The sequence below is a fragment of the Mastigoproctus giganteus genome, chromosome 3, assembly GCF_048544385.1.
Source record: "Mastigoproctus giganteus isolate SK-2022 chromosome 3, ASM4854438v1, whole genome shotgun sequence".
Classification (NCBI taxonomy): domain Eukaryota; kingdom Metazoa; phylum Arthropoda; class Arachnida; order Uropygi; family Thelyphonidae; genus Mastigoproctus; species Mastigoproctus giganteus.
The window spans coordinates 147,552,439-147,569,971 of NC_143577.1; the positions used below are offsets into that span (position 1 = coordinate 147,552,439).

At 38.5% G+C, this 17,533-nt stretch overlaps 1 protein-coding gene across 1 annotated transcript in view; it reads right to left on the bottom strand.

The window, feature by feature from the left end:
• Pfdn5 (prefoldin 5) overlaps positions 1-12,656 on the bottom strand; it is a 66,118-nt gene extending 53,462 nt beyond the window's left edge. Inside the window, exon 1 of the mRNA XM_090370712.1 lies at positions 12,554-12,656. Within this exon, the coding sequence (XP_090226838.1) occupies positions 12,554-12,637 (84 nt within the window). The 5' untranslated portion in view covers positions 12,638-12,656. The remainder of the gene's footprint in view (positions 1-12,553) is intronic.
• Positions 12,657-17,533: the final 4,877 nt, after the last annotated feature.

A 17,533-nucleotide genomic window follows, 5' to 3' on the forward strand; every position in this document is an offset into this window, starting at 1 on the left:
ACTGCAAATGCTTTATACAAGCAGTTCAATGATTGATGTGAGCTTGGTAATTCAGTTTGCTGTCTAATATTACTCCAAGAAATTTAACTATTAATGAGTGGGATTGCCGTATTGTTTATTTGTAGCTAAGGACCAGGATAGAGAGCCCATCGCTTGCAAAAGTGAGTGGCAGTGTATTTCTTTTCTGATAGTCGGTAACCGTTCCGTGAAGTCCAGATTACTATTTTGATCATGGAAAGTTGGAACTGCTGTTCAATGGTGTTCATACTTTGAGACTGACAGGAGATGGTAAGGTCATCTGCACATATATATGTTTCAACAGTTTATGAGATATCTCATGTGATGCTGCTAATTCAGATTGGAAAAAGTGTTGAACTAAGTATAGATTCTTGGAGGACACCTTCCTGAATGTGATGTGGAGAGTGTGTTTTTATATCAGACCTGGAAAGAATACAATTGCAGGAAATTGAGTTATTTCAGACAGATGGCCCCTAAGCACCAAATGGTAAAGATCCATAACAATGTCATGATGCCAAGTAGTGTCAAATGCCTTTTCAAGATCTAAGTTGACCATGACTAGATGTTTCATAACATGTTGTTTGCATAGGAGTCAGAAGCAGAGGTTGTTGCAAACACTACTACTGCGTTAGCAACTTCTTTAGCTGTAGATAGGTCATTCCCTTTACAGTGAAGTATTGGTGAAGGAAATCGAACAAATTTGCCATTCAGTACCTGTATTCTTCTCCATATGAGCAGTGTTGTCTGTGTCTTCGGTCTCAGTCGAGGCAAAAGCAATCCACAAATCCCATTTCACTTTCCATCTAATTTGTCTTCCTTTAGCCTTAAGTCTTTTATAAGTAATGAGGTTACTTATAGAAATTATTCTAAGACTGGTTTTTCTCCTGTTTGGCATTAAAGCAATCTGTATTCCACCAATGATTTTGGAGAGTGAGATAGGTCTTTGATTTTGGTATGGAGGCACTGATCACCAGGAATCATCATGACATTCTGCTTCTCTTTGAAGTCTTTTAAGTTGACTTGAGTCATGGTCATTGTTAGAAGTTTCTGCTCTCGAGCTTAAAGGCTCTGAGTGTGGATAATTTTTTTTTATCCATGACAAACCCCCATGGCCCCTTTAGGCCATGGGGGTTTGTCTTTACCACCCAGGCTATCGACCCCACCAAGGGGAGGCAAGAGCAGTGCCACTTGGTAACCAAGCATAGAGGTTAGTAAGTTAGTACAACTAACTAAATCAAAGAAAAGGGTACTTTCCATCTTCTGGGCTCTCTTCTTAGTGGTTTTAAAAAAGTAGAGCTACTTAACAGAAAGGTTAATAAGTAAGGGAGAAAACAAGGAAAATGCTCTTACAATGCCCTTCCTGCAATCCAGTCTTGGCCACAGAAATGCTTCACACCAGGGGCCTTTTCTAAGATGGTTTCATCATTGTATTAGTATTGCCATAATGGCCATATGGTGCAAGGAAGCCTAAGGCTAATGCTACACCAGCCAAAAAAAAAAAAACAAAAAAAAAACAGTAAAATAATAATAGTAAAATGAAATTAAATAAATAATTAATAAATAATAAAATAAAAGGAAATAGACAACCTATGTTCCTCCCCCCCCCCCCACCGTAGGTAACTATCCAGCTGACCTTTGAATTTCCCCAAACTGTCAGCCTCTACCATTCATGTAGGTAACTTATTCCAGTAATTTATAACTTGCTGAGGCGCCTCTGTAGCCAGGTGGGCAGGAGCAGCAGTGCATAGCACACGCTTCTTAATTAGATCGGGGTTTGAGCCCGTGACCACCAAATACAGAGGATGTGGAAAGGTCACAGAATGACCACTGCATATCCCCAGAGCAATATGGCCTTAGTTGCTAATGCTCCTAAAAACCAAGTAACAACAACATAACTCGCTGACTAAAATAAAACTTCCTGCAATCCAGTCTAAACATCTCTCCCCTCCCATAATTTGAATTTATGGTACCATTTGGTTCTAGAATCATTTATAACCGGAAATGGTTCTAGAATCATTTATAACCGTGAAAATTTCGGCCTCATTCATTTTACTTTTCCTCTCAGAGCCTTAAAAACACCTCAACCAAGTTTCCTCTAAAGTGCCTAGTTTCCAAGCTGTGCAACCCACATATTCAAAGTCTTTCCTCATATGGATGCCCTTTTGTTGATCTCACCAAGCAAGTTACCTGACTTTGGACCCTTTCAAGAAACACAATGTCTTTCTTTAGGTGAGGTCTCCATACCTGAACACAGAATTCCAAGTGTGGTCTAACAATAGCTTTATATAATGAAATTATCCTTATCTCTACTCACAATTGTTCGATAAATCATTGATATGACACCATGGGCCTTCCTTGCAACTTGTCTACACTGCTCAGAGAACTTCATGCCTGACCGTATCGTAACATCCAAGTCCCTTTCTTCCACTACTGACTTTAGTTCAACTCCACAAGTGTATAAGTTATTTTGGGGTTACTATTCCCCAGGTGTAAGACCTTACACTTTGCTGGATTAAAGTAAAGCTGCCATTTTTCTGACCATCCCTGAAGTCTGTCTAGGTCATTCTGAAGCTCTGCTTGGCAGTGATCATTAACTACTCTACCGATCTTTACATCATTAACTACTCTACCGATCTTTACATCATTAACTACTCTACCGATCTTTACATCATCTGCAAATTTAGACATCATGCCCTCTATCCCTTCATCGATGTCATTTAAGAAAATCAAAAACAACAGTGGTCGCAATACTGATCCCTGGAGAACCACACTTCTTACATTAACCAATCTGAGGAATAACAATTTATCACAACCCTCAAAGTAACTGCTCATGTGGGACTGAGTCAAATGCTTTGCTGAAATCTAAATAAACAATGTTGAAATTATTCCCTAAATCCAGATCATGAGTGACCCTCTCAAAAGAGCTAACCAGATTTGTTAAACATGATTTTTTTTTTTTTTACAAAACCATGCTGCGTATCTTCCAGAATTCCATTTCTATCTAAATGATCTTGAATTCCACCCTTGATCAATGCCTCCATGATTTTCCCTACTACTGTTGTTGAAGTTAAACATAAGAAAGGCACCTGGGGTGGATGGAATCTATCCAATTATATTAAACGAGGCAGCAAAGGAACTAAGCAAATCCTTAAGCATAATTATGAGAGCAGCAAAGTAACTAAGCAAACTCTTAGGCATAATTATGAGAGCAACAAAGATTGGCAAGGCTGTTAACAACAGTAAAAACAGTATGCTACTCCAACTAGATCTAGATAAGTTGGGAAAATGGGCTGGGAAGTGGTAATTGAAGTTTAACATTGACAAATGAAAAGTACTGCATATGGGTAGCAGTAACCGAAGAGAAACGTACCAACTGTGTGGTACTATACTCAGGGAAGTGGAAAGTGAAAGACCTGGGGGTAATTGCACAGTCAAATATGAAGTTTGCTGAGCAGTGCAGATGGACTGCCAGGGCAGGTCATGGAGTCTTGTCAATGATATATAGGGATTTTGCTAGCAGGGACAGGGAGGCGATTATCCCAGTATACAAGGCAATGGTGAGGCCACACTGAGTACTGTGTACAGGTCTGGAGGCCTCATTTTAGGAAGGATGTAGAGTTGCTAGAACTAGTACAAAGAAGGGGAACAAAGGGGTGCTCTTACCAATAAAGGCTTATGTTCTGCAAATTACAGCACCTGGAGAGTAGGCACCTGTGAGGTGATCTGATTGAGGTGTATAAGGCTTTGAATGGGTTGAGCACACTGAATTCTGATGGAATTCTTCCACTTGCTCAGATTACGAACCTAAGGGGACACAGTTTCAAATTGAGGAAAGATAATTGTAGAATAGATGTGCAGAAATTTGCCTTTAGCCAGCGGGCAGTTGATTGGTGGAACAGGCTTCCATCTTTTGTTGTGGAAGCTAATAGCTTAAATAAATTTAAGGCTGAGCTGGACAGGCATTTAGAACAAATGGAGGGGTAAAATGGGAGGGTTTTTTTTTTTTTTTTGGCTGATGCTGCATAAGATTGCTTTCTTGCATTGCATGCTTCTACTAATGCTAATCCTTGGACTCAGGGGAAGTCCCCACAGACTGGAGATGTGCAAATGTATCCCCAATTCACAAAGGGGCATTGAACGGTGACAAGTAATTACAACCAAGTTAATTTAACTTCTGTTCCAGGTAAAATAGTGGAGTCACTGGTTAAAGATGCAAGGTCATCTAGACAAGACTGCAGCAATAATTCCGACACAGCATGAGTTTGCTAAGGGAAAGTCTTGTCTGACAAATTTGATTGGATACTATGATGTGGCTACAAAGGAACTGGATGCAAAAAATAATTTTGATATATATTTGAATTTCAGGAAAGCTTTTGACACTGTTGCGCATGGAAGACTACTGTACAAATCGGTGCAGAATGGTATTAAGTGTAAGTTGCTACAATGGATAAAAGGGTGGTTGAGTGGGAGAAGACAGATTGGTAATCACTGGACGCTGCACTTCGTGGACTAATGTTATTAGTGGAGCTCCCCCACCCGGGTTTGGTGTTGAGCCCACTGTTGTTTTGCATATTTATCAATGATATTGATGAAGGTATATTAGGCTTAGTGTCGAAGTTTGCAGATGATACAAAGGTTGACAGGGTTGTTAATGACAGTGTGCTACTGCAACAGGATATAGAAAATTTGGGCAGATGCCCTGAGATGTGGCAATTGAAGTTTAACACTGACAAATGCAAAGTACTTCATATGGGTAGAAGTAACCCCAGAGGAACGTACCAACTGTGTGGTACTACACTTGGGGTGGTAGAAAATGAAAAATACCTGGGAGTAATTGTGCAGTCAGATATGAAGTTTTTTGAGCAATGCAAACAGGCTCAAGAGCAGGTCATGGGGTTTTGTCAATGATATACAGGAATTTTTCTAGCAGGAAAAAGGAGGTGATTATCCCTTTGTATATGGCAATGGTCAGACCACATATTGAGTACTTTGTACAGGTCTGGAGGCCTCATTTTAAAAGGATCTAGATTTGCTTGAGCATGTACAGAGAAGGGCAACAAGATTGGTGAGGGAAGGCAAGGGTTCTCTTACCAAGAGAGGCTTACATTCTGCAAATTTCAGCGGCTGGAGACTAGGCACCTGTGAGGTGATCTGATTGAGGTGTATAACGCCTTCAATGGGTTAAGCACGTTGAATTCTGATGGAATTCTTCCGCTTGCTCAGATTACAAACCTAAGGGGACATAAATTCAAATTGAGGAAAGGCAGTTGTAGAATAGATGTCAAAATTTGCCTTTAGCTAGTGAGTGGTTAATTGCCGGAACATCTTCCAACTGTTGTTGTGGAAGTTGATTGCTTAAATAAATTCAAGGATCAACTGGACAAACTTTTAGAGGGAATGGCTGTGTGAATTTTTTTTTTTTCCGTAGCTGATGCTACATAAGCTCATACACTTGCTTTCTTGCATCACATGCCACTATTACTGAAGTTAGACTGACCAGTCGATAATTTCATACTACTCTTAGAACCTACCCTTAGGTATTGGAGATACATTGGGACTTTTACAATCCAACGGAATCTCTCCTGAGTCCAGTGATGCTCTCATAATTAGCCTCAATAGTTCAGTGCACTCACTTGCCACCTACCTTAAAATTATAGGGTATATGCCATCAACCCCAGGAGCCTTACTTGCCTGTAGGCTCAAAGGTTTTTTCATTAAATAATGTGAAATTTCGATATCACTAATTACATATTTTTCAACTTCACTTCCATAATTTCTCAATGACAAAGGATTTTTCTTCTGTAAATATCGATGCAGAGTACCATATTTGCCAGGTTATAAGGTGCTGCTACGTGGAAGACGCACCCTAATTTTGGAACAATAAATTTAAGGAAAAAACTTTAAAAAAATATTTACTGTTAATACAATGGAAATATAAAATTCAATAAAAATAAAACCCAAAAGCCAATAAAGAAAGGTATAGGATTATTACTCTTATTATTTTAGTATTATTCAACTTCATTACTGACTTATCTTCATTATCCTCAACATCATAATCATTATCACCATCCTCTTCATCAGTATCACCGTCACTCTCATACAATAAATGATCTTCAGTGCCATCCATTGCATTACTTATACCACATTTTTTAAAGGACTTCGACCACAATTTCTGTCTTAACATCATGCCATGATGGCACCCATTCACATACCAATTCTGTGTTCATCATTTCGGCCAGTTGTCTGATATTTTCAGTTCTACGTGCTCTAAACTGACCCCATATTAGTAGTGCATTTTTACACAGTAGTCCACCAGGATGCTTGGACCGAACTTTTTTACAATCGCAAACTTGATACATTCCTTATCCATCCATCCCTTGTACAAGCACGTGAATTCCATTTGGCAGTTTATCTTTTGGTAAAGTTTTTCTTTTAAAAATTAACATTGGTGGAAGTTTGGTCCCATCAGCACAACAAATTAAACCTGCGGTGTAGTATCTTTTCATGTCCAGTGGTTTTAATAGTTATAGATTTTTGCCCTCTCAGATTTACGGTTTTATCGGATGGCACATGAAAATTCAGCGGAATTTCATCAGTGTTCCCGATTTGGCTAAGTTTTAGCTGCTTTGTTTTCTAGCATTAAGGACAAATTTACGGAAATCTAATATTTTCTGTTCATACTCAGCATGTTTATTTATTTGGGTTTTTTTTAGGAGCATTAGCAACTAAGGCCATATTGGGGATATTCGGTGGTCATTCCCTGACCTTTCCACATCCTCTGTAATTGGTGGTGATGGGCTCGAACCCCAGTCTAATCAAGAAGCGTGTGCTACGCACTGCCGCTATGGAGGCACCAGTTGTTGAGTTCATCTACAACTTCAGCTGGGGTATCTAATACTATCCCATGTCCATTACATACAGGTCTGATTTGGTTTGTCCTTCTCTCATTTGCATTTATATATGTGAAGAATTCCTTATTCCCACTCTTTGCTAGCCTAACCTTTTCTGTGGCACTATTACAGATCAATTTGTGGCTGTTATAGGCTTCAGTACTTTTTATTGCTCTAACTTTTCCCTGGCATCTTATTCTGCTCAAGTAATCTAGCAACTTCATTCTTAATCTAGCAACTTCAACAACATCCAACTTGGAATCCTCCCCATGGAGTATTTTTTTTAAATGGTATATACGCATTCAAGGCTTCTGTGATTGTTGGTGGTATCATCAATTCCCATGTCTGCAGTTAAAATCTTTGGCGAGTTAGAGTTTTTCAGTTTCACAGTATCTGAATGGGATGGAGCTGCATACCATGACCGGGATATTATTTGCTTGGTCTTTGACATGTCCTTTAAGGGACTGCTGCAGAACAGTCCGAGCCCAGTTAAAATGAATATGGCTGTTGGTATGGATATACAGTTTGAGTTCGTTTTGATCTGTACTTTTGTGTTGCCAATGCATATGCGTATTTGGTACAATAAGTAAAACTTGTTTCCTTGCTTCTTGGTAGTCACTTTGTGTTCTATTTTATACTTTTTATCTTCTTTCCAGTTTTCCATGTTTTGCAGACTTTCCAGTAAGCTGGATGGTTATCCTTACAATATGGACATACTGGTGTTTGTGCCATGCAGTTTGTCGGCTTGTTTCTTGAATACACAGTTGGGGCACACTGAGCTAAACTAAATTTTTGGCACTTGAAACACCTGGGAGGATTATTGATAAAAGGCCGGATACAGCAGTTCAGGTATCCAGGCTTCACTCTAAGTGGAAAGTTGGTGCAGAAACAAGTTTACCATATTTCTTGATTTTAATTCTCTTTGCCTGTACAACTTTTTGTTCTTACAGCTCTTGGACTAATTCCTCTTCGGAAACATTTAAATCCCACTCAGACAGGACTCCTTTAGAGGTATTTAGGGTGGCATGTGGAGCAAATGTGGCAGGAATACCTGCAAAGTTTGATATTCTGTTTTGTTTGGATTTTTATGACACAAAAACAACTATGGTTATAATGCGCCAAGTCACTTGATATTCTGAGTAGAGCTTCAGTGTATCCTTACAATATGGACATAGACTCTATACATAAATCTTACAGTTCATAGACTCTATACATAAATCTCCAGAGTGGAGACTTTTCACCATTTTAGATGATCCAGCAGCACTCTTGAGACATTTCTGAATAAGAAATGGAGAAAGTGCACCTATCAGTAGACTTGTCTAGGAATATACAAAGGGTACTAGGAAAGTTTTGCAATATGACGCAACAATGAATCACAGGAAGCTGCACGTTGCTGCATGTTGAGACATGTTCATACGTGCATAGTAGCCGCCGCGCCAAGTCGATGGGCTCAGTTATTCATTAGTAGTGAGAGTGTAAAGTGCTTGCGATGGCATTGTGGTCACGAAATGAGATAAGGACAGTTTTGCAGTATAATTTCGTGCGTGGTTTAACCATAGACCAGTGCTTAGAAGAAATGACTCTTGCACTAGATGATGATTGTCCACATCGTACAACAATATTCAGGTGTTATAGAGAATTCCAAAGGGGAAATTTCACTCTGGAGGATTCTGAGAGGCCGGGAAGGCCACGAACGTCAGTTACGGAGGAAAACGTTACTGCTGTGAGGAAAATGCTTGACGAAAACAGGCGAGTGACCTACCAACAGATAGAGGATACTTTGGGCCTAAATGCACCAGCAATTCGTTCGATTCTGCAAGATCATTTGCACGTGAAGAAACTTTGTTCTCTCTGGGTGCCGCATCAACTGACTAAAGAGCAGATGACACAACGTGTGACTTGGTGCCGGGAGATGTTAAAAAAGTTTGATAAGGGACAATTTCGGTATGTGAACAACGTCATGACAGGTGACGAGACTTGGCTGTACTATTATGATCTGCCGACCAAGGCTTAAAACAAAGTTTGGGTCTTTGATGATGACGACACACCCATAATTGTCAGAAAATCCCGATCTGTAAAGAAGAAAATGATAGCTGTATTTTTCAAATCGAGTGGAATTGTGGAACGTGTCGTTTTGGACACGCAGAAGACAGTCACAGCTAAGTGGTATACTGAACAATGCCTGCCTAAAGTCATTGGATCTATGAAGAACCTGTGGCCAAAGTCAAGAATGGACACCTGGTACCTCCATCACGATAATGCTCCAGCTCACCGTGCCAAAGCCTGCACCGAATATTTGACCACGACAGGACTGAAACTTCTCGAGCACCGTCCCTACAGTCCAGACCTTGCTCCTTGCGACTTTGCACTGTTCCCGCATGTGAAAATGAAGCTAAAAGGGTGGCGGTTTTCCAGTGATGAGGACCTTCTACGGGCTTGGGACAACGAGTGTGTTTTACTCCCTAGTGAAACTTGGCAGAACTGGTTTAAAGATTGGTTTCGGAGGATGGAGAGGTGTATTGAATGTAGAGGAAATTACTTTGTAAAAATTAAATAAACAAAGCTGTATTGCAAAACTTTCCTAGTACCCTTTGCATTATTAGGAACAGTGGTGATTCCTTTTTGGATTCTTTTGTTCTTTGTCTCTTGGGATGAAATGTGTCAAAATAGGTTGGATTTCTCCTTGAAGAAGCTGAGCCACGAGGCTCAAGCGATAGATAACTTTCTTCATAAGCCACATTAGCTCCTTTCAGCCCTTAGCAGATTAACTTTCCTGCCATGATACAAGAAATGCTACCAAATAAAAGGATTTCTTAGAGGATTGTAAAAATTCACTTTTTAGAAAATCACAGTGAAAGCTCAGAGAAATCACTTGACACCTAGGACCTTTAGTTTTGTAAGTTAAAACTGTAGCTGATGCACTTGTATTTTGTATGTGCATTAATAAATAATTTAATATAACACAGATGCACACTGATTTATTTATTAACAATCACAAACACTTTGTACCTCCTAGTAAGTATTCATTATTGTTGTTCATAGGAGTGGCTCAATTTTGAAAAAAAAAAAAAAAACTATAGACGGTATAAAAAAACTGTCATACTAAGTATGACAGGTTTATGCAAGTTCTCATCACGAGAACCTACTCATCTGCCCATGTGTAATGCATCCATAAATTGCATGTTCTCTGGTCAATTCCTCTGTTTTGTTTTACAAAAAATCAGTTCCCCAGGGCAACCTTGCTAGCCACACTCAAGACCGACCAGCTCAGCTATAGAATGGAAAAACCTATAAAAGTACCTCACATCACTGATGGGATTAAAACTTAGCCTTTTCAATGCAATGTGAAGAAGGAAGATGGTGATTATAACCACTGTGTTATCTGCGTGGACATTATGCAGGTACATTCCTTCTTCACACTGCATTTTTTTTTCGCATTATCACACAATTCTCTGATGATATACATGTGAATTAGTGGTGATAGCTAGTATTTTTTTCTTTTTAACCCAGCAGTGGTTGCATGGCAACACCTGAAGGCTTATTTCTTGATTTTTTTAAATTTTTAATGTAGTATATCGTTTTAACAATGGAGTGCATTAATTATTATATGGAATTTATTTTTAACAAAAAATTTTAAATTTAAAATTTCAACAAAAAATTTTAAATTTAAAATTTCAACAAAAATTAATTTTGTTGAAAGCCACATATAAAACTGCTGTCACATGTGGCTTTCAACAAAACAAAGCTTCTATTAATTCTGCTTAAAATAAAATTTAAAAAATGTTATAAATACATAATATAAATATGAAAGTACTGTACTAGTTCCTTCTATCATATCAAGTATCAGTTCCTTCCATTAATATCAAGCACTCACTAGTTTAAAAAGCCCTCAAAACCCCCATATCAAGCACTCAAAAACTGTTGAAGGCTTGATATTTAAAAATTGCACATGGGTGCCTATTTCTGCTTACATACAGTGGTTATAAAGACTTAATGCACTTTTAAAAATTAACAACTCAAACTATAGGATAAACATATTGATACATGATTTGTTGCATTGTAATCAGTACATGTGAATTTTTTAAATAAAAAAGAAAGTCTTAAATATTAACAATAATTAATTTGTAAAAATAACAAGGTTGTATATATTTTTAATTCATTATTAATAATCAAATCTCCTTGTGTGTATTTGTTTATTTTTTTTAATAAGCAGTAAGATGTAGAATTGCATTTTCCATAGTTGCCTTCAGAATTTCCAGAAGAATTTTCACTTCATCCTGATGGATTGCATCCTTCATATGTGGAATATGCTGACCAGAAAGCATTAGCATTAATAGTGGCATATGATGCAAGAAAACAAGCTTATTCAGCATCAGCCAAAAAAAAAAAAAAAAACCTTCCCATTTCACCTATCCTTTCACTCCAGAAGTTTGTCTATTTCTTCTTTGAATCTATTTAAGCTATCAACTTCTGCAACGACAGATTTTTTACCAGAAATCGACCACTCGCTGGCTAAAGGCAAATTTCCACATCTATTCTGCAACTGTCTTTCCTCAATTAGAATTTATGCTTCAAGTGAGTAATCTGTGCAAGAGGAAGAATCCCAACAGCAATGAGCTTGCTCATTGCTGTTGGGATTCAAAGACTTATACACTTCAATCAGATCACTTAACAGGTGCCTAGTCTCCAGACACTGCAATTTGCAAAACTTAAGCCATTCTTGGTAAGAGCACTCCTTTGTTCCCCTCACCAATCTCACTGCCCTTCTCTGCATTTGCTCCAGCAGCTCTACATCCTTCCCAAAAGGACACCTCCAGACCCATATGCAGTACTCAAGGTGTGGCCTGACCATTGCCTTACACAAAGTGATAATCACCTTTTTCCTACTAGCAAAATACCTCTATATCACTGCCAAGACCCCATGAGCTGTTCTGGCAGCCTGTCTTCACTGCTCTGCAAACCATATCTGCTGCACAATTACCCCCAATACTATGTAAACATGGTGTTTCAGATATCCCTACAACCAAAAGCGTGCTGGAGTTACTTATTGTCAGTGAGAATAAGTAACAAGTCTTCTCTTTTAGTGAGGCGTTACTTATTCGACAAAACAAATGCATCCATAAATTGCATGTTCTCTGGTCAATTCCTCTGTTTTGTTTTACAAAAATTCAGTTCCCCAGGGCAACCTTGCTAGCCACACTCAAGACCGACCAGAGGTAGTGCAATACATGGAAACTCGTTGTGAAGGATGAGCACAACATGAGATACAGATAAAATAATGCCCCTTCGCACTACAAATGTAGTTTTTTTCGTTTAAGAGTTTTCTATGGTGTATTTACACCAATATTATATAGACAAAATATATAATATCAGTGATTTTAATTTAATTCCGAAGTCTCCAGAATGTTCAAAAAATTACAGCACACTCAAGAAAAGTAACACTGAAATAACACACAGAGCGGTTAATTTATAACACCGAAAATTCGAAGACTATAATAAGAGAAATAGGAATTACTAGGAGCACATGGCACGGAATCGCCTGTCAGCAAATCAGAACTACCAAAAAATAAATAAATAAGCTATCATTTAGCAATAAACATAAAACTAATACAGCAAATTATAAAGGGGCTAAAAAATTATTCTACCTGGTCTAACTGCTGTTTCAACTGTGTAATCTGGGCTAAACCTAATTTCGATATATCAATCGTTACTGGTTTCCCACCTGCCATTTTTTCTAGCTATTCTAACAGTGCCCTCTGTGGCGAAAATAAAGGGTTACAAAGCGCTTCCATAATGATAATGTCGTAAAAAAAAAAAAAGTAAAGTGCAGCCATTATCAACCCACTGCAGGGTGGAAGCCTCCTCAACTGTCGTAATATAATACAATTATCCATTAAACTCGACGAAAGAAACACATATTATCAACAAACTTGCTAGAAAATTATGAAAGTGCTATTGCTGGATCGAAATAAAATAAAAAAAAAAATGCTGTAATACTGTACTGTACTAAATTACCGGTTGCGTGGAGTAGAAGAGCCTTAAATTTAAACACTATGACTCTAATGATATTTACCCAGGCTGCAAGAAGTGATTTGAGGAACTACTAGTTTCTTGGCAGCGAAACAGTTTTAACTGATGGTAAAAAGTAGCAGACTGAGGCTGTTATTATTATTTTATTTATTATTATTATTAGCTATATGGTGCAAGGAAGCCTGAGGCTTATGCTGCACCAGCCAAAAAAAAATTCCCGAGTTACCCTAAGAGAGAGAGAGAGAGAGAGAGAGAGAAAAGTAGAAGGGAATCACCAAGAAAGAGAAGAATGATGATATCCAGCTCAGGACCCTGGGTGTGCCAAGGGTCCTGAGCTGGATATCATCATTCTTCTCTTTCTTGGTGATTCCCTTCTACTTTTCTCTCTCTCTCTCTCTCTCTCTCTCTCTCTCTCTCTCTCTCTCTCTCTCTCTCTCTCTCTTAGGGTAACTCGGGAATTTTTTTTTGGCTGGTGCAGCATAAGCCTCAGGCTTCCTTGCACCATATAGCTAATAATAATAATAAATAAAATAATAATAACAGCCTCAGTCTGCTACTTTTTACCATCAGTTAAAACTGTTTCACTGCCAAGAAACTAGTAGTTCCTCAAATCACTTCTTGCAGCCTGGGTAAATATCATTAGAGTCATAGTGTTTAAATTTAAGGCTCTTCTACTCCACGCAACCGGTAATTTAGTACAGTACAGTATTACAGCATTTTTTTTTTTTTTTATTTCGATCCGGCAATAGCACTTTCATAATTTTCTAGCAAGTTTGTTGATAATATGTGTTTCTTTCGTCGAGTTTAATGGATAATTGTATTATATTACGACTGTTGAGGAGGCTTCCACCCTGCAGTGGGTTGATAATGGCTGCACTTTACTTTTTTTTTTTTTTTACGACATTATCATTATGGAAGCGCTTTGTAACCCTTTATTTTCGCCACAGAGGGCACTGTTAGAATAGCTAGAAAAATGGCAGGTGGGAAACCAGTTATATCAGTGGAGCGAGGACGGAAACCGTTTAGTGTATCCTGTTCGTTATTTCCGTCTGCGCGGTAGCACAGTGGTATCGTCACCGTCCTCACACCGGGTGGAAATAGGCCCGGGTTCGAATCCCGTTGGTGACGCGAGGAACTTTAATGGGCTTTTTTCATTCCGTGGCTGAGTTAGTCGGTCTCAGGCGTAGATTCAAGGTTTTTCTCCCCAGAAACTGGGATTTTTTTCGTCCAGCAAAACAGGCAAATCGCCTATAGAACACACGCAATTTACAGACACAAATACGTGTTAATGTATTCAATTACGGGCAACCTTAATATAATATAATATAAAAATGGTCGTGATTGACGTCTGCGCGTGTAGCACAGTAGTATCATCACCGTCCTACCCACAACAGGTGTAAAAGACCCTGGTTAGAATCCCGTTCGAATCTCGCGATGACGCGAAGAACTTTGATGGGATTTTTGCACTCCGTGGCTGAGCTAGTCAGTCTCAGGCACAGATAGCAAGGTTTCCCCCCTAGAAACTGGGGTTTGGTTTTTTCGTCCAGCAAAACAGCCAAATCGACCACAGAACACATGCAATTTTAACAGATATAATACGTATATGAGCATATATAATAAATTATGGGTGGCCATAATATAATAGTTTGAGTTTTTATTTTTTATTTTTTTTTATTCATTATTTCCGTAGTTTTCTAAATTTAGATTCGTTAAAACGAGGATTTACTCTACACTGTTTTCTTTCTCATGCTACATACTATAAAAATGTGAACATTTTTACATCGTAAAATATTCTCATAAATAGCCATACATTACTTTATATGTGTGAAGTAATAAGGCCGGTTTGAAAGTTGTTTTGTCTGATTCTATTCTTAGGAAAGCAGTAATCGAATTTCCATCTCACTCCCATAGTTTCGGTCAATCCACGGCATGAAGCCGACACTCGATAGGGTCAGCTAACTCGTGTCGCGTTAGCATAACTCGGGTATACAGTGGCAAAATCTGTGGGTGCAAATGAGTAAATCGGAATCAAGAAGGTACTCTTGAGTGAAATTCGAACTTATTACTGCGAGTTGACTGTTGTCAGAAAATGGATAGAGATGAATAGACTTTGAATGAAGAGAATACCTTGGTATAACCCGGTATATCACCGCATATCAATTAATAATTTGCTCCTTTCTCTTGATAGATTTCTCAAATTAAACGTGTCTAATTACGAGGACAGGTGATCCTAGATTTGCTTTTACCCACAGGAATAGGCTGCTAACCAATCAAAAGAGGGCCATCCAAAAGGGGAGAGGGACATTTATATATTGGGAATAGGGGAAAAACGAGGAGTTGTTGGAGAGTTTGTTGGTAAGCTAACTTGCGAAGATATCCTCAATGGCTGATGTTAGAGGGCAGGTGGTGCCTGGCAAATCGCCATGCAGCTTTTTGGGTAAGTACGACTTTTAGTTTAACGGCCGATTATCTGGATTTCTTAAATAGCCACATCTACTATATCCCCTGCTTAATACAGCATGCAAACATCTCTCCTCCCAGATAAATACACTGTGGAATGTCCATTTTCTGTATTAATGCTAGAATGTGTCATCAATTGCATGGACTACTGGATTTTTCTGTATTAATGCTAGAATGTGTCATCAATTGCATGGACTACTGGATACTATGTTTCCAGTCACGATAAAGAAAATTATATGTCAACCCCACACATTTGCCCATAATATAAGAAACTAAAATCATAGTTTCTTATATTACTTAGTATTTTTTTTTTTTTTTTTTTGTAAATAAATGTACATATCCATATATGTGCAATAAACTATACTTTGTTTGTTGATCTCTCCTTCTTCAAGACTATTCTCTAATGTACACGTTTGATTGTATTCAAATAAGTTGTTTAAAAGAACCATTAATTGCGGTCACCCTTATCTAAGAGGTACCTCTGGGTGAAAAACACAACGCCTCTTCATGTTGCAGTTTGCTCTGTACCTCTCAGAGTCAATCTAAGAACACAAGATTTTGTCTTGAATGAACTGCTAGACGCTCATATAAATCCCAGTCTTTCTGGTTTCTCATTTTAGTGTTGGAAACCTGCCTAGGAATCTTGTTATTCATATTAAACACCGTCCAGCAGGTGCCCTACACTATAACGGAAACGACTTCGAAACAATACACTGATACTCAAAATCCATGAAACGCCGAGAGATTGTTATTTATACAGGGTGTCTCAAAATACATGGCATAACTTCAGGAATGAGTAAAATAAAAATATTTTATATCAATATAGTTCCGGAAATTGTTGGTTTCCGAGTTTTGAAGGTCTGTCTATGACACTTAACTGTTCACATCACCTTATAGTAATTGTTCAAAATGTCCACCTTCTGCCAGAATACAGGCCTCACTTCGACGTCTCATGGACTTGCGAAGACGATGCCAAATTCCTGGAATGTTTTGTATTGTCTCACAATCTGCCACAATTCGATTGCGGAGAGTTTCCACATCAGCTACCGGAGTCGAATACACCAATGACTTTAAATGGCCCCACAAGAAGAAATCTAGTGGGTTTAAATCAGTGAGCGTGGAGGCCAGGCAGTTGGTCCACCGCTGTACTTCAGGAGTTGTAGATCTTGGTCGTCCTCTGTTGGCAGCACGAGGTGTAAAGGTCCCATGTTCACAAAGGCGGCGATGGATACCTTCAAACGTTTTCCTGTCTGGACATCTTCGTTCTGAGAACCTTTCGTGGTACAAACGACGAGCCTCCAGAGCATTTCCTCCGTCAAACCGTACATAAAGTGCATATCCGCTTGCTCCTGATTTGAGTAAATGGTCGGAATGGAAAACCACCAGATCCTGTCAGTACCTTGTGATGAAGGAAATCACCTGCGGGAGATAAGACATTCGGGTTAATAACTCGGGAACCAAGCATTTCCGGAACTATGTTGATATAAAATATTTTTATTGTCTACATATGAGGAACTCATTCCTGAAGTTATGCCGTGTATTTTTGAGACACCCTGTATATTGCATCAGCACCTAAGGATATACTGCACTGAGCACCAGTGGTGGAATGGCCCACAAAGACACCGGGGAATTTTTGGAATGCACTTAACTGCAAGAATATCAAATTTAATAGCTTACTCTTAAATTTATTACGGTTTTTCATGTTCCGCTTTACGGCTGGTTCACGTTTTGGGGATTTGGGGCAAGTTGTCTGTTTTGTTCACGGTAAGCTCATTCACATAGTTTATTGTACATAGTATTAGTCTAAGTAGTTGCAAATGATGAAAGAAAGCAAACTTATGTAGCATCAGCCATAAAAAAAAAAAAGAAAAAAATGTATCCAACATTACTTCTAATAATTTGTAGAAAAACTCACTGTTACATTTATTCTTTAGAAATTTACATTTATTCTTTAGTTACATTTAAAACTGTTACATTTATTCTTTAGAAATGGTTGTCAGATGAACTAATGAGACATGTGGCAGAGAAGAAAAATGCATGGGATACATATAAATTAATGGGTGACATGGAAGCCTATGATAGATATAAGTTGGTCTGTAACCAAGTCACAAAGGAGATTAGGCAGGCAAAGGCAG